The following is a 22,998-nucleotide window of genomic DNA, read 5'->3' on the forward strand; positions in this document are numbered from 1 at the left end:
GTCTAAACGAGGTTTTAAAATGATTAAATCTTACTTTCAAACGGGTTATTGAAATCCTTGAATTCATATGACGTGTTTTCAAAGTTTGTAAACTGCACAGCTTTGTAATAAAATACAATCTTACATTTGATTAAAACCAAAATATGGAAAGAAATCCTTTGTGATTTCTTTCCATATTTAACTGGAAAAAGTTTCTGTTATAAAATTTGGGCTTTTTTTAAAGTGTTTTGTTGTCAGACTAGTCTGAGGAAATGAGACATTTCAAAACATAAATTTTATTATATTTTAATCCACCTGGTCCCAGCTATGTGGAATTATTACAATAACAGTAATAAGTTAATATAATAGTGGAATAAAACCATTGTTTTAGTTCATTCATGTTTTATCCCCCAAGTGTTGTGCTGTTTGAAAACTGACTTTATTTAATTTTCCTTTGGGATCAATAAAATATTTTTGAGTTTGAATTTAATTAAAAACATTTGAAAAATGTCCATGACAGATTTTATGCCACATCCCTTCAGTTGAAGTGAGAGGAATATTTTCTGCTCATTAATATTTTTCTGTTTGTTCGCAGTGAGACGCCCGACCCAAAGAGGGCGCCGCTGGTTCCTCTGCCGATGCCCAAGAAGCTCTACTTCCACATTGACCGGGACATCAAGAGGGACATCGAGCAGGCCAAGCAGAACCTGGACATGTGAGCCCGTTTTTTTGACCTGACCGGGTCCAACTTCCTCCTGCTGGATTCAGCAAATCTGGAGAGTAAAACGAAATGACGTTTTCAGAACCGTCACGTTGAGCTGCTTATTTTCAGAACCATCGTAAATCATCCGTCTGCTCGCTGCAGTGAGGAGCGAAAGTTTTATTTCCTGCTGGATGAAAGAACATGACGGATATTTCCTCTGTTTGCTTCATTCGAGCTTTAAATCAGAACATTAACACTACGGAGAACTTTGTAGCACATTTGAAATTCATTTTTTTAGCTCTAAACTGACAGATCAGTTCTGATGGAGTATTTTTTTTATTCTTGGTTTTCACAGATAAAGAAAAAAATATGTTGATTCTTTTAGCAGCTGAGGCCAAAGTCTTTTTTTTAGCATCAAAATTAAACATTAACAGGTAGAAAAATGGCAAATATGACTAAAAATAAACACAAGAAGTTAAACTTTAAATGTAGAAATTATAAATGCTATAATAAAACCAAAACATGAATTTTGACAGCAGGGATTATAAAACATGGATTAAAACTTAATGAAAGGTAAATGAAATCTGATCAATGCAAACATGTTTATCTGTTAAATAATAATTTGGTTTTATTTCTTGAAGCTTTTGGATTGCAATTTACATCTTATATTTAGTAATTCTATTTTTTTATTATATATTGTATAATTATTTTATTAAATACAATTAATAATATAATGTACTGATAATTTAATTTCATATAATTTAATATTTAAATATTATACTATAATATTATATATATATATATATATATATATATATATATGATTAAGAAAATGTGATTATTTGTAAACCTGGAAATTGTGTTTTCTGCTCCTTTTATAACCAGATAAGATGATCAGATCCTACAAAGGATTCCTGCAGAAGTTGTGGTTAAATTATCATTTATATTCTTTCAGTCTGATCAACGACCTCGACGTTCACGTCTTCAACTTCAAAAGGTTCGGCAAAGAGCTTCCCAAGAAGCACAGCTTGAGTCCAAACTCCTTCATCCAGGTGGCTCTGCAGCTGTCCTACTACAGGTCGGTACCACGACAAAAATACGACCACATGTATTTAAAAAAGCTTCTGATTTAAAACAAGATTCTTATGAGCAGCTGTTTGAGGCTTTCAGCAGCAGGTATTACCTAACCAGAACCTGCTGCATAACCACTAGAGGGCGCTCTGCTGGGATATTTACACTGGACACTAAATACACATCAAATCAGATAAATAAAATGTACTGATAATTTAATTTCATATAATTTAATATTTAAATATTATACTATAATATTATATATATATATATATATATATATATATATATATATATATATATATATATATATATATATTATAATATTATTATTATAATCTTGCACTTGGCAAGATTTTGTGCTTTTGGCAGTTTATGTAGGATACTAACACTAATTGATGATTCATATAATGGTGAATTAAAACTGTCTTTTTTTTAGTTCATTTGCATTGTGTTTATCTCCAAGGTTTGGTGCTGGAAAAGTTTGAAAACGTACCTTGAAAATGCTTGAAAAGCTCTTGAATTTCTCCGTGCGTTTGCTGCGGTGCGATCACCGTCATTTTCCTGCAGAGTTCACAGCGAGGTTTGTCCTGCCTGCGACATCGCCTCACAGAGGATGTTCAGAGGAGGACGGACCGAGTACATCCGCTCGCCCACAAACCAGGCGCTCAAGTTCATCCTGGCCTTCGACGATCGCACCGTGTCGGTGAGGAACGGTTCGCTGTAACTCCTCAGCGTCTTTCTGATTCTGTATCTTTGACCTTTTGTGTTTCTCTGCAGAGAGAAGCGAAGCTGGAGCTGCTCAGAGAAGCAGTGGATGCGTACTCAGAGCTGACCGCGCAGGTAAATGCCTCCAGAAGCTGCTTTCCTCAGCTCGTTATGTGACCTGGAGGCTCAGTTGGTGATATTTCCCTCCTGGTGCTGCTCAGGCTCTGAGAGGACACGGCATCGACCGCCACCTGCTGGGGCTCAAGCTGCAGGCCATCGAGGAAGGACTCAGCATTCCCAAAATCTTCATGGACACGGCTTACGGCCTGGCCACGCACTGGAAGCTGCGGACAGGGCAGGTCTGTTCTCACACAGCTGGACGACTTTTGCAGATTTAAATGTTTTCATTTTATTCAGCATGTGTGTGTGTGGTACTTTTATTTCTTACTTGTTTTGGAAAAATTCAACGTCAAGGTTGCTTTGTTAACTTACCTCCAGAGTGTGATATTTTTCCTGGAAAATTCATACAGCCTGTGACTTCCTGTTTATTTCTTTAATATTTATTACGACAGCATATGAGGGATACTGTTGATATATATATATAAAAAGAAGTAAATTTTCACCAAAAAATCTGAAATGTTTTGATTAATCTCAGAAATTTTCAAAAAAACAAAACAAACAAGAAAAGCAAAAAATTTAAGAGAAAAAACTAACATTTTCATATTAATCTCATAAATAAATTTCCTAGAAAAAAAAGGAAATTTCTGAGCTTGAAAAGTTAAAAATCTGCTACAAAAAAACTGACATTTTCTAAAAAAAAAACAAAAAAAACAAGGAATTTTAGTTTTAAAGGCAGAAAATTTGTGAGAAAAAAACTTATATTTAGATATTAACCTCAGAAATAAATTTTCTAGAAAAAACGTAGAAACTCCTGAGTTTAAAAAGTTGAAAATTTACTACAAAAAAAACTCAGAAAATTTTCAAAGTTATTACTAGAAAATTGCTAAGATTAAAATTTATTTATTTTTCCTGGCAATTGTTTTTTTTTTTTTTTTTTTACTTTTATGAAACTTTTTTTTTTCTAGAAATTTATTTCTGAGATTAATATCAAATTTTCAAATTTTTTTGTTTCTAGAAAATTTCTGACATTTTTTGGTGAAATTTTACTTGTTTTTTTTTCTAATACATACAATGGCTCCTCCAATTCGCCGTGTTGCATTCTTTTCTCAGAACATTTTCAATGTTATTAAATTCTCCTGTTTTCCATCTCTGTCTGATGAGTCACTCTATTTTTATCTTTAATCAGCCAAATAACTGCAATCGGTGCAGCCCTAGAAATTACTGCTTTAAACGTCTCAGTCTTTGAGAAATAAATCTATGTACTATGAGTTATGCCGGTATTGAGCAGGACTAGATAAATGTGGTTGATTTAGTTTAATATGCTCACTTTTAAAGTTAATATTTGACAACAAATGCAGATTTTGACGTGATGGAAGATGTTTTAAATTTGTTTTGAGAATTCATGTTTTGTTTTGCGTCTGCAGGTTCCCACCAACACCGACAGCGTGATGTGTTTCGGGCCGCTCGTTCCCGACGGTTACGCCGTGTGCTACAACCCGCAGGCGGACCACGTCCACTTTGCCGTCACCGCCTTCAACTGCTGCGAGGAGACCAACGCAGAGACAATGGCTCGCACTCTGAAGGAAACGCTGTGCGACCTGCAGGAGCTGCTGCAGCCTACCGTGTAGAGCTGCTGCAGCAACAAACTCGATGAACCCTCCTTCCAATAAGGGAAAAGAAACTTCTAAATGTTTTCTACGAGGCTTGCATCTCACTTATGCTAATTGTTACTCTTCCATCGGAGCCTGAAGGCTGAACTCTGCAGCTCTGCTGTGCTTTTGTACATTTTTTACTGCTGATCTTTCTCTCTTTCAGCACGAAACTCTGATTAAACGCTGGCTTCAAATGTGAAAGCGAAAACAAGCTACCTGACACTCCAGCATTAACCAAAGCATCAAATCACTGCACTCCTCTTTTTACGAGTCGGGAGACGACCAGCGGCCTTCCTTTCCACCATAAAACCACCGTTTGCTCCGTCAGCACAGTTAATTGGATAATTTGATTTTTGTAGGTTTAGGAGCCTTTAAAATGGACCAAAGGAGGTTATTATAAATGGAATGAATGTTTCTTTTGCATCTGAGGTAAAAATGAAAAATACACAGAACCTGTAACAGGAAGCAGGATGTGCATCTTATTGTGGGAAACTTGATGGTAAAACATTTACAAATGTGAAAGCTCTGACTTTGCATTTGTGTCTTCATCCATTTCTGTTGTAGACTTTGTAATTATGGCTCTGACTGTAGGTGTGGGCAAGTTAAGGCGAGCAGCTATTTTCTTACCGCCATTTTCTGCCTTGCTTGGAATTACATGTTCTCATGTCTCCTAATTTGAAGAGTAAGTAATAGATGGGCTTCTGTACCCAAGTCCTGGATTAAAGGCTCCTAGGAGTTGTGATCAGCTAAAGAAGTAAACGAGTAGATACAGAAATGCTTTTTTTATAGGAATTGTTCCATTTTAAAACCTGGATTGATTCTCTGATGTGACAACTAGCATAACAATGGCATTAAAAGTGATTACCATTGTTGGGATTAATTAACTTCAACCTGGGAATGTCCCTGATCTTGTGGCTGTACTTTACATGTCGAGGTTTTCCCACTCGGATGGCTCTGCAGGCATTTGTTTAAACCTGCAGGACTCCTTAGTAAATAAAGAGTGTGATCACTTGACCTCAGTTTCTTTGTTTTGAGACAAAAAAAATATAACCAGCTACAGCAGCTTGTATTTTTGAACATATGGACATTTAGGATGGTGAAAAATTCAAGTAAGGTAAATTAATAGTGGAATGTTTGCGACCCTTTGACCCACAATTCAGAACTGAAGCAAGTTTACGATTAATTTGATATTTTTATTAACAATGTTCCTGTTTTCAATGATTACACTTTGCTAAAATTATCAAATATTGCCCAACCTATGCTGCCAAATGTTAAAAAAAAAGAAAAAAGAGCAATAAACCCAAAAGAACAGCTTAAGAAAATATATAATACAGAAACTGTTCAACACCTTGTTTATATTTTTGGATCAACAATGATTTACAGATTACTTTTCTACAAAAATTAAACTTTATTAAAATAAAATCTGTTTAGTGTACTATTACTTTTTGTCAAATATCATCAGAATCATATATAATATGCTGATCAATGTTCCTCTTACATCATTGGAAACTTTAGCCTTGATTTAAATGAACTCAGTGTTTCAGCTATCCTCTGTAAGTTTGTTTAAGATTTGTGGTAGAGGTGAAAGAAGGCTGACTTTGTAACAGTCTTTATGTGGCTCTGCAGGTTCAGGTCTGAGTCAATCACCACACCCACATTTCTCGCCTCATTACCAGTTTCTAGCTCTAATAATCCAAAGATTATAACTTCTGTTTGCTTCTGTTCAGCTGCAACATGTTATGGCTCATCCAGGATTTGATTTGTACATCAAATCACCTGTTCAGTGATGTTCAGCATCAGCATTCAAACGAATTTGAAGATACATGGAGGATTTGAGTTACAGAATTTGATTCGACCTAATAGTAAATTATTTCCTGTAGGGAAACAGTTTTTACCTGAATCGTGTTAGTGATACCTGTTATTGGCCCTAAGACTATTAAAAAAGATTTTAAAAGTACGATTTAAATGTGAATGCGGACAGAAACGTGTTAAATTGGTCAGCATAAAGTGCTTTGTTTACATCGAAACTCCACCTGATGCAGCAAAATGGGGGAGGAGTCGCTTCGCTTCGCGCTGATTGGACGAGTCGAAGCCGGAAGTGACGTTCGCAGCGGCCGTTTCACCTTTAATTTAAAACCGGAACAAACAGATGAGGAAAGTCGATCGGCCGCTGAATGTTTCATCAGCTGTTATTTATGTGAATGTGAGGACAGACTGCGTGTTAAATGAGATACATAAAGGGAAACTAACTGTGTGTTTATCTGGACCGCAGCTGGACACGAAACGAACTTCAAGATGAGACCTCAACATTAGCTAAACATCAATATTTTTTATTTTGCTTTTACCCAACGCGTCCTTATTTATGCATAGTTAATTATTTTAGGGGGTTTTAATAGGTCTAAGTTTCAATGGCGGGGCCATCATTTGCTAGAAGCAGGAGGAGAGTCAGCGGGGCGGCCGGGCTGATGTGGCCGCTGCTCGGTGCGTGTCTCTGGGCTGCGGTGGTCGGATACAAGCCGGTGATCATCGTCCACGGATTGTTCGACAGTTCAGACGATTTTAAGAACTTACAGCGGTTCATTAATGAGGTGAGTGGCTAAAAATGACGACAAAATTAGTTATCCTCTTTACATTCTGCATGCCTCGAAGATTAAATTTACCACATGTGACAATATGTATAGCATGTATTGTTTAAATTATTACTTTATTACTTTACAAGTGGTAATTTGTAGCTTTTAAAAGTGTAATAATTGTTTAAAATGTTGCTATTTATTCAGTATCAGAGCATCAATACTGCATTTAAAAACAGATTATTCTGGCTGGTGTAAAGTGGCCCAAAAAGTTATACAAAGAGATCCGATAAATGCTGCACACCTATCATTGTTTTGTTTGGACTTTTTTTGTTTTAATTTTTCTTTTTCCTTCTAAGTTCTCTTGCATGTGTTATTGATGTCCTTTTTTCTTTATTTGATCTCTTATTTCATTTGTTTTCTTTAAAAGTTATTTTTGACCTAATTGCCTAAAGACAGGGAAATTAATATTACAGTAGCATAAAAAAACACAAAACGCAAAGTGTAAAACAGTAATTTGAAATACTAGTGTATAAAAATTTAATTAAAAGAAGAATGTAGATATACCTAAGTCAGTAATTGAAGAAATAAACTAGTTGGAACAGTTTGTGTGTTTAGGTAAATGAACTTAAATGTAGATTGTTGTTAAGGCAATGAAATGTGCTCTGTCCTGTGTGTTTTCATAAGTTTATATTACATCATTGCAGACATTTATAAACTCTCAACCTGGAAATGTGGAAATGGTTAAAAAAAGGAAATTTTGTGGGCATTTTATGAAACCAAAAAGGTTTCAGCCTGTACTTCCTCTTTTTTTCCTACTCTGTAGCTGCAAACTGAAACCAGAAAACCAACTAAATATAACCTTTTTTCTGCTGCACTTCGCCTTAACTTCCACAACATTTCCTCAAGTGCCTTCCAACCCAAAACGAAGCTTTGTTTCTGTCCTGCAGTCTCATCCCGGGACCAATGTGACGGTCATCGACCTTTTTGACAGAGGTGCCAGCCTGGAGTCCATGTGGAAGCAGGTGGAGGGATTCAAGGCAGCCATTTACCCAATAATGCAAAACGCTGCAGATGGAGTTCATTTCATCTGCTACTCTCAAGGTGAGTGCATTCCTGAACTGCAGATGATAAAGTGCTGGTACGCGACCTGGGCAGCAGAATTGATCTTGCATAAACAGTTGACTGTAATCTGTGGGAGTCTCTGTCAGTGCTTATTGCTGGATGCATTTTTTATGACGTTTGGGATTTCTGATGGAAACTCCCAACGATCAGCAGCGATCACAGACATGCAGGAGCAGATTAGACCTTTAGACTTTTTGCAAATTTTCTTATGAGGTGTTTTTCTCAGAAAAGCATTTTTAGAAACAAGCATGCAGGAATTGGAATTTGATTTCTTTTACTAAAAGTGTTTGTCTAAGTTTTGAGTCTTAAATGTCATTTTTTCTGTTTATATTTTAAGTTTCTCTAATTTATTTTGGTGTTTTTTAATTACATTAGAATTTCATCTGTAGTTTCTAAATTTATGTCGTTCAATTTCACGAAGGGAAGCTTGTAAATTACAGACTCCTTACAGAAAGACTGATGTTTTTCCTGTTAATTTGCTGATTGTGAATTATATCTAATGAATAAATTAGGTAAATGTTTTTCCTTTTCTTGTTACTTTAGGTGGACTCGTTTGCAGAGGGATCCTTTCCATTCTGCCCGACCACAATGTTCACTCATTCATCTCTCTGTCTGCGCCTCAGGCTGGGCAATATGGAGGTGTGTGCGACGTTAATATAAAAGTGATAACTACAAATGTCACAGGTGTCATGGAAGAAGTTACTTTAACAAGAGTCTGGATGAGAAGAAATAAGAAATGTATTAAAACCTTGCAAGGTGAGACCAGAAATACAGAGTCAAAGGAGTCTGTCAGTCTGCTCTGAGCAATAGTGGATCTGGTTTCCTTCTATAGGTTCTGGTCAGAGAAGAGAGACTTGATTAGACAATAGGTGTGAATCCCTGATCGTTATGCACCAGGGATTCTGTGGAGCCCAACACAGATGGTCTGTTCCTTTGTCTATTGTTAAGGAAAGGAGGTTGTTCTTTCATGATAAAGGGGCCAGATAAGTCCTGGGTTGGGGGAGAAACACTTAGCTGGTCTTCAGGATCAATGACGTCCCCTGCTGTCATATGGTACTGTAGAAATCTATAGGAGAGCAGCTTGACCTCATGATAAGATCACGCAGTCACATGATCTCATCAGACTCTATCTAAAGGGTGAGGAGCACATTGTAACATTTTCCATTTCACAGGTTTGTGAGTTTATTAAATCCAGAGTTGGGTAGTAACTAGTTACATTTGCTTAAGCAGCTTTTCTGGAAAAATAAAGTTATTTTAAGAGTATTTTAACTACGCCGTCATTGCTACTTTTATCTGCATAAGCATATGATGAATTATTTGGGTAAAGTTCCTACAATATGTAACTTCACTGAATGGAGAACAAACATGTTGTAAATAAAAAACAGACACACAGCTGTAGTTTTTGTTTAAAGTTTCATAAGGTTTATATTGAAAGAAACTGATTTGGAAATTTTTTTCGTTTGGCCGATTTCGTTATTTCGTTCCTTAAAATACCAAAATGTCCACTTATCTTTATATTTTGATTCATTAGAATGTAATTTTTAAATATTAAATGATTGATGTTTTGATCAGTTACCCTTTTTTACCAAATACTTTTTCACTCTTACTGGAGTAATTACTTGGACAGCCACGTTTTACTTTTTCTGGAGTGAAAACATTTTTTGAAGTAGTGCTGCTTCGACACTGAGTATAATCTGGGTTTTCTGCCTTCCTCTGATTAAACCCTGGATCGTCTGCTCCTCGTTTCCTCTCAGATACAGACTACCTGAAGTATCTCTTCCCCCAGTTTGTGAAGTCAAACCTGTACCACCTCTGTTACACAGCGTTCGGCCAGAGGGTTTCCATCTGCAACTACTGGAACGGTGCGTAGTAACTAGTTACTTTTACTCAGTTACAGTTACTTGAGTAACTTTTGAAGAAAACAAATGCTGTACTTCTTACTTTTACTTGAATCATTTTGTTGAATAAAATCTCTGGATTTTCTTCGCACTGAACGAAAAACTAACATGTTTTAACCAAAGATTTACCAGACACAGACACAGACCTGCAGTTTTTACTAAGGTTTCATTAGTTTTTTTATTGAAAGAAACTGATTTGGACAAAAAATTATTTCCTAGTTTTGTTTTGTTTTCTTACTCATATGAATTATTTTCATTTTCGTCCTTTTAAAATACCACAATTTTCACTTAACTTTATATTTTGGTCCGTCTGATGATGAAATTTTTAAATATTAAGCGATTGATCATTTGATCAGTTACTCAGTACTTTTTTCTTACTCTTGAGTAATTTCTTGGATGGATACTTTTTACTTTAGTAAAGATTTGTTGAAGTAGTGCTGCTCTCAGGGCATTTTGTGACATTCTCATCCCTCCTAAACTTTCTCCTAAAATCTCGTGGATGTAACTTGTTTCTGTCTTTCTGTCTCCAGACCCCCACCACAGAGACCTGTATGTGAACACCAGCGACTACCTGGCTTTGATTAACAGCGAGAGACCAAACCCAAATTCAACAGGTTAGAGACGGGTTTATTTATGTAAAAATAAGTTGAAGTAGTGCTACTCTTACTTGTGTATGGGCCTGTCTCCATAACAAATTTTGCTGGACAATAAATTGTCCCAGAAGTTATTGTGATAAACAACAATAATAACAATAATGGTGCAGTATTTTCCGGATTATAAGGCCCACTTAAAAGCCTTTAACTATATGAAAAAGCGACGTAATCCGGAGCGCCTTAAATATGGTTCTGGAGTAAAACAGCACCCTCTAGTGAATTAATATGAATTAATTCTGGTTGTGCTGACTGACCGCAAAGCGCTCACTATGCTTTGTCAAAATGTTTTAGTTACATTACAGTTACTGTAGTCAGTGATACTTATTGTGCTTTGACTTTGCTTTGCTTAATGCACCTTATAGTTCAGTTTGCTTTATGAAAAAAAGCTCAAAAATAGACCATTAATAATCCAGTGCGCCCATAGTACGGAAAATACGGTAACGGCATAATAAAGCAAGAAAACAATCTCAAAGATCAATAAACTTTAAATTCTAATGGAAATATAAAACTGGAACTGGGAGACATTTTAAATATCCAAAATAAATAAACAAAACAACAGAAACTAGTTGAGACTTTTTGGACTTTTATCGTCCAGTTTTTGGTAGAAAAAAAAAGAGAAATCATGCAAATGGAAATTCATGAACCTGGGGCCTCGTCACATGTTTCTTTGTTAAATGAGTCAAACTTCCTCCTTCAGAATGGAAAGAGAACTTCCTGAAGATCCAGAAGCTGGTTCTGATTGGAGGCCCGGACGACGGCGTCATCACCCCTTGGCAGTCCAGGTGAGTTCACAGCTCAGCTGGTTCGAGAAACAACACAGAGATGATTTCTAGTGGAAGGTTAGAAAAAGCAGAACCTGGTGCTTCTTCTCTCCTCATGTTTTCCAAGCAAATACATCAAATCTCTGAAGGTTTTATATTTTCCCAGGGTCATAACAATGGTTTGCGCTCAGTTCACACAGTGTTTCTTTCTTATGACGGGGTTTTCCTGAGATCTGCTGATTCTCATGTGATGCTCACGCTCTCCGTCTCTCATGTTTTACAGTCAGTTTGGATTTTATGACGACAACGAGACGGTCATCGAGATCCAGCACCAGGATGTGAGTAGAAATCAGACGCAAAATTAATTTGTCAAGTAAAACGCAAAATTCATTTGTGTGCATTGTTTATCAAAATAAAGTACAAAGAAAATATTCTAATTATGTGGAACTTCCTGGAGGGACTGAGCTTGTTTGGGAGGAATAAAAAGGTTTGCAGAGGTGCATGTTTTCTTTTTGTCATATTTCGCCATTTAACACTAGACTGCATTTGGAGGAAACAAATACAGAAGCTGTGGAGCATGGTGGAGGAGGAGTGATGATCTGGGACTGTTTTGAACCCTAGAAGCTAATAAGTCAAGGATTTATTTGCTGTATACCAAGTGTTGCAGAATGGTTCGTCCAAATAACAAAGGGATCTCCTAAAGCAGAGCTGAAAACTCAGTTTAATTTTAGTTCACATCAAAAATCTGAATGTTCTTAAAGGGCCGGTTGTGCCAGAATGTATTGATAAAACCAATTAAACTATTAAAATATAAATAAGTAGCTGTTCCTCCAGGACTTTTGATGGTTTTAGTGTTTGTTTGCAATCACAATCACAGATTTTGTGGTGCCAATTTAGAAAGGAAGTTTTATGACATTTGTGCTAATGTATGACGTTAAATATGATGTATTATTATTCACCGTATCAATTACGGACTATAACTTGACATCCAGTAAGGCTGAATGTTTTTGACAAATTTTCTGAAAATCTGCAGTAAAATCAGAATAAATGTGGAGATTTTTTGATTTTCTGTGAATTTTGTAGATTTGTGAAAATCTGGAGTCCGGAGGGCCACATAAAAAGCTGCGGCGGGCCAGATTTGGCCCCGGAGCCTCGAGTTTGACACATGTGTTGTAAAGGAACCTGATGAACAAGTTATTGCCGCTTGATGTGGTTCTAAAGGCTGCTAATTGAGGAGTTTTCTTAAATTTTTCATACATCGTTCCCATTTTTCCTCTGTTTTAATAAGTAATGACATGATTTACATATTTTCTTTAGCTTTAACTGTCAAATTATTTTTATAATGTTAAAATGAGAGTGCACTTTCTTACTATCTTGACTTTAAAAGCAGATTGTGCATAGAAGTCTTTTTAAAGAGACCTAAACCAAGTTGTAGAGCGGAGCGGTTTCTTCTATCCTGCAGTCAAAAACGTCTGGAGGTTTGTGAAGTTTCTGACTGTGAAGACGTGCAGTAAAACCTCCGTTTTCCTCCTGCAGCTGTATCTGAGAGACGTTTTTGGCCTGAAGTCGCTGGCGGCCCGCGGCGACCTGTTCTTCTGCACCGTTCCGGGCGTCAAGCACGTCTGGTGGCATTCGAATGAGACGGTGTTCCACACGTGCATCGAGAAGTGGCTGGTGTAGCCACACACACACACCCCCACGCACACACACACACACATATCCTGCTGTTTATTAAGCTCATATCATCTTAAAATCCAGGAATCTCTGATAACTGACCGTTTTGAATCAGGTATCAAACAGCGGTTGCAGGATTTATCTCTTCTTTCTCCATAGGTGTTTGCTTTTGCAAATGAGAAATCTTTATTTATCATCATATTTAAAGAAGTTGTAAATGTATTTGTTTGCTGTCCTGGTAAGGCTCCAGTGATAAGAAGAGAACTTTCTTTTCAAGATACTGCAGGCAACTTTTTACTTCCCTTTAAAACAAAGTGCAAAAAAGAAAACACCCAAATTTCTAATTTTACATGTAAAATTCAAAAATATTTTTTTTCTGACATTTAATTTTTTTCTGTTGACTTCAAAAAGTTGTAAACCCACAGAAAGTGGGTCCAAATTAATGGTCAGAGCAGGGATGAGCTGAAAGATGATCCATAATCGAAAGAGTTCATCACTCTTCGGAGTAAACGCTGTTACCGAGTTAAGAAAACCCAAAATTCACCTCTTTTGTTAAACCTGAAGGCATTTTAAATGTAACCATTTTCTAAACGCTGTCAAGGCGTTTCTTCAGTTCTTTCAGACTGGAAAAGAGAGCGAGGTTTTCAGCAGGTAACAGGAAGGCTGAATTCAGTTCAGGAAAGTTGTTTTGTTTTATTATTTAAAGGTTTTGCCATAAAAAAAATGCTTGATTTGCGAAACATTTTGATTTTGTTCTACTTTCCTGCATTGGAATCAGGTTTTATTGGCAGTTTAAAAATGTATAGACCAGTCACAATTTTGTAGCTAATTACCATTTTCTTAAGGTTTTTATTGACTTCCTTCAGACTTGACATGACTAAAATGACTCATTTTCATACCTCCAGTGGCTTTGCAAGAGAGGATGCTTATAACAGTAGCTCCATAATATTAAACTTTTAAGTGCTAACTTTCAAATGTGTTGTCACAGATGAACAAAACCCATAACTTTATGTGCTAAATTAGTTTCTTTTTTTAGTTAAATCATTTAAAGGGATTTGATGTCTCAGAAAAATAGCAAGATTGAGATTTGTGAAAAAAGTAAACTATGAAGTTTAAGTTCATGCATGGTTTTGATGTGCATTATGAAATTATTGTTGTTTTGTCATGAAATGGGTCTCCCCTTGTAAATCTATAAGATTTATCCTAAAATTCAGAACAACGTTGGAAATTTAAGGGATTAAATGAAACTAAATTGGACTATAAAGGACTATCCCAGCTACGTATCTGGTCATTTCTACAAATTAAACTCTGAAATGACCATTTTAGTTCAGATATTGTTAAAAAATATCAAATATAATACGACAATGGAGGTGTTTTTGAACCTGCACAAACAAACAGTTGCTGTAAAGAACAAAAAGCTCCATTCCCTGCCTCCTGTTAAGTCTAATTTATGGAGTTACAGATAAAACCACTCAGCAGATTCTGACTGAACTGTGGGAGGAAGTGACAAATTCCCACCACAAGTTATAAATTTGTATTTATACATCCTGTGCAGCCTGCCTTTAAAAGATTAAGAGCTTTTATGACCCTTCCAGCTGATGTTTGCACCTTTTTAGTAAGTGTTGACCCTTTTCTACTACGTCACTAAATCATTCAAGGCGCCATGACGGACGTCGGAAGTGACGGACAGGAGTATTGAACGGAGCGACTGAAGTTGTTTTCCAAAGATGTTTTTGTCAGTTTATTCATGGTTTCTAATTGTTCGGGTCAATTTGTCTGTGAACAACTCACCTGGTTGGGGCTCATGGACGACGATGTTTACAAAAGTTTGAAGCAGCTAGCTTAGAAACCGACTTGCACCTCATTCCTCCTGTGGTGTTGATCTAATTACCGACTTTGCCTGAATTCACACCCCATGATTTTTGTCGCTGTGTCGTAATATGCGGTTCCCCTTTAACCGGAGCAACATCAAAAACGTACAAAAGACGAGATGCTAACAAGTTTTTTCCCGTACATGCTAGGCTACATGACGGTGCGGCATTGTCTCCATGGTTACCAACTGTTAGACGCGTAACTTATCCATAATGCGATATTTGATGTGTGTAATCATACTTACTTATAAAGTAAATGAGCGTTAATCTTCTTACCTTGTAAAAAAAAAAGTGTTCGCTGCAAATCCGCGATCACGCCGAGAGCGGTCAGTCATCATTAACAGCTGCTAGTCGTTATGATTGACGGCTGCGATATATCGCCGCCATCTTTCCTCATTAAACGTTACGACAAGTTTGGTGCAGCGCCCTGTGACCATTTTAAAATGAAATCAACTAAACAGACGTAATATTAGGCTACAGATGTCTGTTTTTAGACTAGCTTTACAGGAGCGCGTTGGTTGTTTTGACGTCCGTCATGGCGGAGTGAGCGGAGTTCTGGAGAGCGTGACGTCACGTGTAAAGGGTCAACAGCCATTTTGTTGTTGTGGACAGTAATGTGCTATATTAGCTTATCTCAACGACACCATGCAAACCCGACCGTGCCTGAGCGACCTGCTGTCGTCCTGTACAGATGATTACTGTCCTGCTCATCTAGTGCAGACATTTATATCATGTTTAACCAGATTCAGACATTTATTAACCTTTTATTATCAGAGTGCATGAAAGATCTGATCACCAGTATCAGTTTTTCCTCAGATTCATGCAGTACTCTAGACATGTTCTCCTCCCGCTTTAGTGGATTAAGCCTTAAATGTTTTGTTTTGTTTTTTCCCTACATGCCTCAGTGTTTCATGTCCAAAGTGCTTTGACACACTGCCTCCAGTGACGGTGCTAAAAAATATATATATATATATTAAAAAACCATACTACATTATATAGGTAAAGTAGTGCAAAGTGGCCAGTCAGGTAGTGATGAGTTACTGATCCACCAAAAGCTTACAGTTCTGGTCAGACATCTACAATCTTCTCTTGGGAATCCAAGGGTCGTTTATCTGAATAAGATGCAATGGAAACAACACATAAAAAACCAAAACAAATGGATGCACAAGTTTAGGCAAGTTGGAGATGAACTGACTTCAAGAAGCTTCTAAAATAACTTCCTGTTGGCTATTTGTCTGTTCTCTTTGGCAGAATTGGTAGAATCAATTTAGACTGGTTTATTTCCAGTAGGACTGGGCGATAAATTGATTTTATTGATCTAATTTTGTTCACCATGCACTTCTTCAGAGTGATGTCAGTGCGCCCAAGGCGGCCATCTTATTTGGCAAGCAAGTTTTCCAGCTTCTGTTTATTTCTATTTTGAATTCAGATCAACTCTACAACAAAAGGTTAGGCTCCAGCTAAGAATTTATACTTTTAATGACAAGAATAAAGTCATGTTGTTAAAAGAATAAGTTATATGACAATAAAGTTGAAATAATTGGAGAATAAAGTCTTAATAATACCAGAATAAAGCCACAATATTAAGAGAATAAAATGGCAATATTATGAAAACTCTGACATAAAAAAAAATAAAAGTCAGACTTTTAAATTGTGTATGTAAGGCCTCATCAAATCAACAAATTTAAATGAACTCTGTGAAAAGAGTTAAAACATGGATGTTCATCTTGCCAAAGGACATTTATTAATCCAATTTCTGGAGATATATGTATATATTTGACCCTTTATAACTTTGATCCTGTGTAAATTGCAGAAAATTCACAATAAATCCAATCTTGTGCATCTTTTTGTAACAAACACTGAAGCTTTAACACCAATCCACTGAGACAAAGTGGTTCAAGTAAACCATTAGACCCTAAACTGATGCATTAATGTCCATGAAGAGTGATTAGTGCATAAATGTCTGATCACAACTGTATATGTGGTATTTGTTACCCTCCATCACATTTAGATGGCTCAGGCTTTTCACTGGTTTTCATATTTAGTAGAAAAGGGATTAATTTGTTTTTCCAAAACTGGTTACATTTATATGTTTGCTAATTCTGCAACATGTTTTATTCATGTATATTTATCAGAAGAAGGGAAACGGAAATGTGTTTGTTAATGTGTGGAGACAGGAAGTGAATTATCGAAACATGAAGCGAGAAGGGAACTCGTAAACAAGGGTTGCTTTTAAATGTTTTCAAGCTGCTTAAATGTTTAGTTATTGTTTGTGTTTTGTCATTTATTACAAGAAACCCATAACTAATGTGTACGAAGGGACGCCCTCTGTTTTCAGTTGTTCTGCTTTTACAACCAGTTACTGTAAATAAGGAACCTTTTTAAAACTAGAATGACTATTTTGGAAGTTTCTACAGTGTTTGTCCTGCAAATAAAAATAAACTAAAAGCTGACATTTTCTCAATAAATTTGTTTGAACATACAAGTTGGTTTGTTTTGTCTTTGTCCATTTATCTTCTGAATCTGTAAGCAAAAGAAAACTGATGGATAAACTGGAAGAATGATCATTCACATGTAATATTATTTAAAAAAAATTAATTTTGTGATTTAATGGAAAATCATATATTGCATGAAGCCATCGCCTATAAAAACAGGAAATATTAAAAACTTATTAAAATAAGTCTTACCTGTTAAAATTAGGTTCCATGTTATTTTATTAAGCAAAATTAATTGGTGTTTATATTTTCCATATGAAATAAAATTTAATATATTCCAAAAGTGCATTTCTCAATATTTATTAAAATATGTGAATAAAATTTATTTAAGTAAAAATGTATTTATTTCTGTAAAACACTAACAATTTATTTTAAAAAATATGTATTGATTAAATTCATAAATATACATCGCTGTATTTAAATCCCTGTGACTGATGGCAAATAGTTTTTCTCTCAGATTTAAGATCGTATAAATATATGTATTAAAAAACAACATTTCCCATCATGCTTTGCTACCTCATCACCGGATATCCGTCCGCGGCGCCACGGAAAGGCCCTTTTCCGTCTCAGAGAAGTGTGGTTCGGAGCGGCAGATACAAGTGAGTAAAGAATTCAATTTATTTTTGTTTTCTTTGCCACAATAACAAGTCGAAACCAACATTTAATGGCATTTCTGAGCAGCATTCATCGATTCATTAACTCAGAATGGGAGAATGTTCCCTGACGGCGGTTTTATTTATCTTGACCGTTCCGCTTTAGCATGTGGCTAATCTGTTAGCACATGTGTCTGCGGCACGTTGAGCCGTTCTGGCTTGTGGACGTCACATTTAGTTCACTATTTTATCAAATTTTTTACGTACACTTGTTCTAACGTTATTGCTGTTTAGTTATGAGACAAAAACACTCGCTTATTATAACAAACCTCAGCACGTTTTGGACATTTTTAACGCGTTAGTTGTGAAAGTTAAACGGGCTTCTGCTGCGGCCTTCTTCTGAAATCTGTTTAGCTTTTAGGGATTCAGACTCAACATGAGGTCCGATCTGTTGAAATTAAAGCAATTTGAAGGATTGTCTTGTTTACATACAGTGTCTTTTGTGTTCATCTTTAAAAGTCTGTTGGTAATACTGGAGAGAAATCTAATGAAGCTGATTTTTATGACTTTATTGACCATTTCTCTTCTTCGATTCATTATTTTCTTAATAAATTATTTCGATGATTCTTTGATTTGTTTCCTAACCAAGAATCATGTGCATCTATTGTTTTTTAAAGGTTTTTCTTAGTACTGCAGGGTGAATTTTACATCCGCAAATCTCTTAAATGTTGTTTTAAATAAATTAAAAAGTGTAGCAAAACAAACATTTTATTTGATTTACTACCCTACATTTGTTTAAAATCTCTGTAGTAATATTTTTGTATGGCATTTGACTTGTTAGAGTTTTAATTTTTTATTCCACACTTATGGAGTTGTGCTGTATTAAACACAACTCAAATAGTTTCCACATCTTAAAATCTATTTACATCTTATGAGATAATGTATATATTCTTCTGCCCATCCATCAGTCTTTTTGTTTGTCCTTATATATTTTTAAGTCTACAACCAATTTGTCCTGATAGTCCATCCATTCGCTGTTCTTTCTTCCTGCAATCTGTTTTTTGCAGACTTCATATTCAAACCATGATGACTAAAAATATCTTAACAAATTCTTGGCAATTTATTTATACTTTTTAATGTATCTAAAGGGGATTTGCAACTATTCGATGTTGAATTTTCTCATGACGGTAGTAGGAACCGTATTATTTAAAAGCATGGTGCAGTTTTGTGTCTTTAAAGTGAAATTTTCTCTGCGTCCTCAGTGACTGACTGGGAGACTGCCCCAGCTGTGGCCGAGACCCCAGAGATCAAGCTCTTTGGCAAGTGGAGCACCGATGACGTCCAGATCAACGACATCTCCCTGCAGGTAGCCGTCAGAACGTCACTCATCAGCTAACGTCGCCGTAAGCGAGGCTAGAGTCACGTCTGGGTATCCGCCAGTTGCCCTGGCGTGCTAGAGCTCTCGTAGAAGAACAGATCTCTGCCTATTCATTGGCTGTAGTCTCTCGTGGCCCAGCCAACCACCAGCTGAGATACACCGCCCACCCGCACGATGCTACACATGTTTGAATGAGCTGCAGCTTTTAAAGGCATCTCTGTTTGCTGCAGGATTACATTGCTGTAAAAGAGAAGTATGCCAAGTACCTGCCACACTCTGGAGGACGTTACGCCGCCAAGCGTTTCAGGAAGGCCCAGTGTCCCATCGTGGAGCGTCTGACCAACTCCATGATGATGCACGGACGCAACAACGGCAAGAAGCTGATGACCGTGCGCATCGTCAAGCACGCCTTCGAGATCATCCACCTGCTGACTGGAGAGGTACTTTTTCATAAAGCCAAAAATGACCAGATGATTCTGGGTTTAATGGTGTTTTGTCCTGTAGTTTGAGATTAAAGCAGTGAAGTGTTTCTATGATCTAATATTAGTCTTTGATTTATAAATATTAGTCGATCTACTGTGTGTCTCAGTCTGGTGAGAGCCGACTGGATTTACGTGGTTCAGATCTGGTATTTCACGGAGCAATGTTTTCTTTCTTTTGCTCCACTTTCATGTTTTTAATGCCAATTCATCACAGGGGTCCTTCAGTCTGGATATAAATATATGTTCTCTGTCTGGATGAGCATGGAAAAACTAAAAAAAAAAAATATTTCCAGACATTATCTGTTCAGTGTGTTAACTTTAATGTCAAATATGATAAAATCCATCAAATTTACTCTTTGCATCTCCTGCATCTCTCTGCCATTTATTGTTTCCAAAACTCATTAATGTTTTAACATTTTCAAAAGAATCAGAAAATTTGGGTTAAACAAGTTAAATGTCTGGATGAGTACTAAAGGAAACTGTTGTACAGAAAGATTTGTATTTCTAGGCTTTAGTTTTTAGTTTGGTGTCATTCCTTTATTGATTATTTCCAGGTTGTTTATTTAAAGCCTGATTGGTGAAAGTTTCTTAAATTTATAGTGAAATACTTTTCCTTTGACAAACTGCTTAGTTTTCTACTTGACATTTGAAAATTGAGGGATTTCAGTTTAACCACTAAAAGCACAATGCATTTAAAATTAAATAAAAAAGCATCCATCAATCCCTCCATCATTCATCAGTCCATCCTGTCATCCTTTGTCTTGTTTTCCTAAATGTTTTTTCTATCATTTTCTAAAGTTGTCAGTTTTTGAGTCACTTTTCCAAATTGAAAAGCTCAAATTTTTGATCATTAAATATGGAACCTGGGAAACAGACTAAAAGAAACAAGTGGGCAGATGAATTAATTTTTTTATTATTTGATGCCACTTTTATCTTAGCAGGGGAAAATGAAAGATTTATGGAAGTAGAAATATTCACTTTCTATAACTCTCCAAAATGAAAAATACTTGCATCAAGTTTGACTCCAATTTCCGATCAATACTGAATAACAAATTTTAGATACTTTTATAAGTCAGACTTTATAAATGAAAATAGGCAAAACTGACTGATTTGGTTTCACAGATGTCCAGGTTTTATGTGTGTGGAAAAATATTTGTTCTAAATTAAAATAAGTTGCTTCACTGTTTAATCTTCTCCATTAAATTTAGGCATTAAATTTTTGCACATATTTATGTAAAAATTGGCTGAAATTTTGGGTAAAATGTAATATTTGACTCCAGAAACGGCAATTCTTGAAAATAAATGGTTTATTTGCATTTCTATCCATCTGCATCTTAAGTGATTTTAAATGTTAGTGGAGACGTTGGCAGAGGAAAGCGAATGTGATGCAGGTTGTATCTTAGCCTGGTCTCTGCAGAAATGATGCAGCTTGAAGGCAAAAAGAAAAAGATTGAATCACGCTATAAAGGCTCATATTTTGCCGTCATACAAAATATTTTCTTTAACTTGTACAGAACAAACTAAGAGGAGGTGTGAAAAAGCATCTGAGGGTTTGGTCGATGTTTCCTCCAGGTTGTATTTAAAATCTGTTTCCATATTTGCTCCCAGAATCCTCTCCAGGTGTTGGTCAACGCCATCATCAACAGTGGACCTCGTGAGGACTCCACCCGTATCGGTCGTGCCGGTACCGTCAGGAGGCAGGCCGTGGACGTGTCGCCCCTCCGCAGAGTCAACCAGGTGAAAAGTTAAACCTTTTCTTTTTTAAATCCATGGAAAGTGAGGCTAGAGTCACGTCTGGATATGATCCGTTGTCCCGGTGTGCTAGAGCGCTCGCAGAGAAAATGTCTTTGCTTATTCATTGGCTGCAGTCCATTTGTGACCCAGTCAATCACCAACTCAGACACACGCTGCCGCCTCGTGTTTTAACTCCACTGAAACCAACCCGTGTCTCCCTCAGGCCTTTAATCTGAAACTTTCTGCTGTCTGCAGGCCATCTGGCTGTTGTGCACAGGAGCAAGAGAAGCTGCTTTCAGGAACATCAAGACCATCGCTGAGTGTTTGGCTGATGAGCTGATCAACGCAGCCAAGGTGACCCAAAGCTTAAAATTGGACCATATTCAGCCTGCTTTGTGTCTTTCTGCCTCAGATGTTCTGAACTTTCCTTTTTCTATTGCGTCTTCAGGGTTCTTCTAACTCCTACGCCATCAAGAAGAAGGACGAGTTGGAGAGAGTCGCCAAGTCCAACCGTTAAACATGTTCGCTTTCTGACAAAACAAATAAATTTGGGGAAATTTCAAATAGTGAGTGTTTTGATTGGAGTTAAGCTAATAGTGAGTGTTTTGATTGGAGTTAAGCTAATATTTTTTAGGTACTAATGTTAAAACGATTAAAATTTACAAAATATTTATTACTACTTTTTTTAGGTAACTATGGCTGTGCCTGCATAAAACATTTCTGTTTGAAAAAGGGTTTCTTCAGGATGCCACTTAATGTGATTTTAAACTTCACATAGTAACTGCATTTAATCAGATTTACTGATATTTAATTATCTTTGAAAAAATATCAAAGAAAATGTAAAAAATGTTAGATTTTTTGTTTTTTTTACATCAATTTAAATAAAACTGTCCACTTCTAGGAGCTAAACTGAATCAAACTTCTGTTAAAGCGAATTTGTTTTATAATTATCTTATTTGTCTGCAAAAAAGTTTTAATCACTGATTATCAATTAATGGTTTATTAGATTAAAATTAGTTCCAATCAACCTGGAATGTCCGCTTTTACGTAATTTTAGTGCTGTAGTTTAGCCGCCATCCAGCAGAGGGCGCCGCTGCTCATCCTTGAGCCGTTGGTATGGAATCAAAAATGGCGGCCTTGCTAGAACTGGAGAGCGTAACGGTCCAAACAGTCCCGTGTAGGACGGAAAATATGCTTTATGCGGCTCTGATTTGAAATGTAAACACTCTATCAGCTCCTTAAGTTATTACTCCAACCTTCAACTGAGCTGCACGGAAGATCAGAGACAATTTAATAAAAATTACGTATGTGCTACGAAAGCGAAGATGTGTCGACATAAAAGCGGATAAGAGCAGAAAAATGTAACGTGATGTGGGGAAAGCATGACGGAAAAAAGCAAGGATAACGTTTGTTATGGAAAGACGGTCCAATAGCTTTATATGAGAAAACGCTGGATTTTAGGAAATTGACCGTTTATCGGTTAGGCGATTGAAGAGTAAAGTAAAGAGATCAGTTTGGAAAAGCCCGATCT

The 22,998-nt window shown here is 36.4% G+C and overlaps 3 protein-coding genes across 3 annotated transcripts in view; all 3 read left to right on the forward strand.

Annotated features, from left to right (window-relative positions):
• cratb (carnitine O-acetyltransferase b) overlaps positions 1-5,247 on the forward strand; it is a 14,537-nt gene extending 9,290 nt beyond the window's left edge. Inside the window, exons 10-15 of the mRNA XM_007575866.2 lie at positions 575-694; positions 1,638-1,760; positions 2,324-2,459; positions 2,534-2,596; positions 2,683-2,820; positions 4,006-5,247. Coding sequence (XP_007575928.1) covers positions 575-694; positions 1,638-1,760; positions 2,324-2,459; positions 2,534-2,596; positions 2,683-2,820; positions 4,006-4,209 — 784 coding nt within the window. The 3' untranslated portion in view covers positions 4,210-5,247. The remainder of the gene's footprint in view (positions 1-574; positions 695-1,637; positions 1,761-2,323; positions 2,460-2,533; positions 2,597-2,682; positions 2,821-4,005) is intronic.
• Positions 5,248-6,332: 1,085 nt separating this feature from the next.
• On the forward strand, positions 6,333-17,238 carry ppt2b (palmitoyl-protein thioesterase 2b). Its single transcript, XM_007575867.2, has 8 exons — positions 6,333-6,821; positions 7,754-7,907; positions 8,472-8,567; positions 9,683-9,790; positions 10,357-10,440; positions 11,177-11,261; positions 11,524-11,578; positions 12,777-17,238. The coding sequence occupies exons 1-8, from the start codon at positions 6,642-6,644 to the stop codon at positions 12,918-12,920; spliced, it is 906 nt and encodes a 301-aa protein (XP_007575929.1). The 5' UTR covers positions 6,333-6,641; the 3' UTR covers positions 12,921-17,238.
• Positions 17,239-17,785: 547 nt separating this feature from the next.
• On the forward strand, positions 17,786-22,031 carry rps5 (ribosomal protein S5). Its single transcript, XM_007575868.2, has 6 exons — positions 17,786-17,879; positions 19,136-19,239; positions 19,482-19,691; positions 21,342-21,470; positions 21,723-21,821; positions 21,916-22,031. Coding segments are annotated over exons 1-6 (612 nt in total). The 5' UTR covers positions 17,786-17,878; the 3' UTR covers positions 21,985-22,031.
• The last annotated feature ends 967 nt before the right edge of the window (positions 22,032-22,998 follow it).

Source organism: Poecilia formosa, unplaced genomic scaffold, assembly GCF_000485575.1.
Source record: "Poecilia formosa unplaced genomic scaffold, Poecilia_formosa-5.1.2 Scaffold391, whole genome shotgun sequence".
Taxonomy (NCBI): Eukaryota; Metazoa; Chordata; class Actinopteri; order Cyprinodontiformes; family Poeciliidae; genus Poecilia; species Poecilia formosa.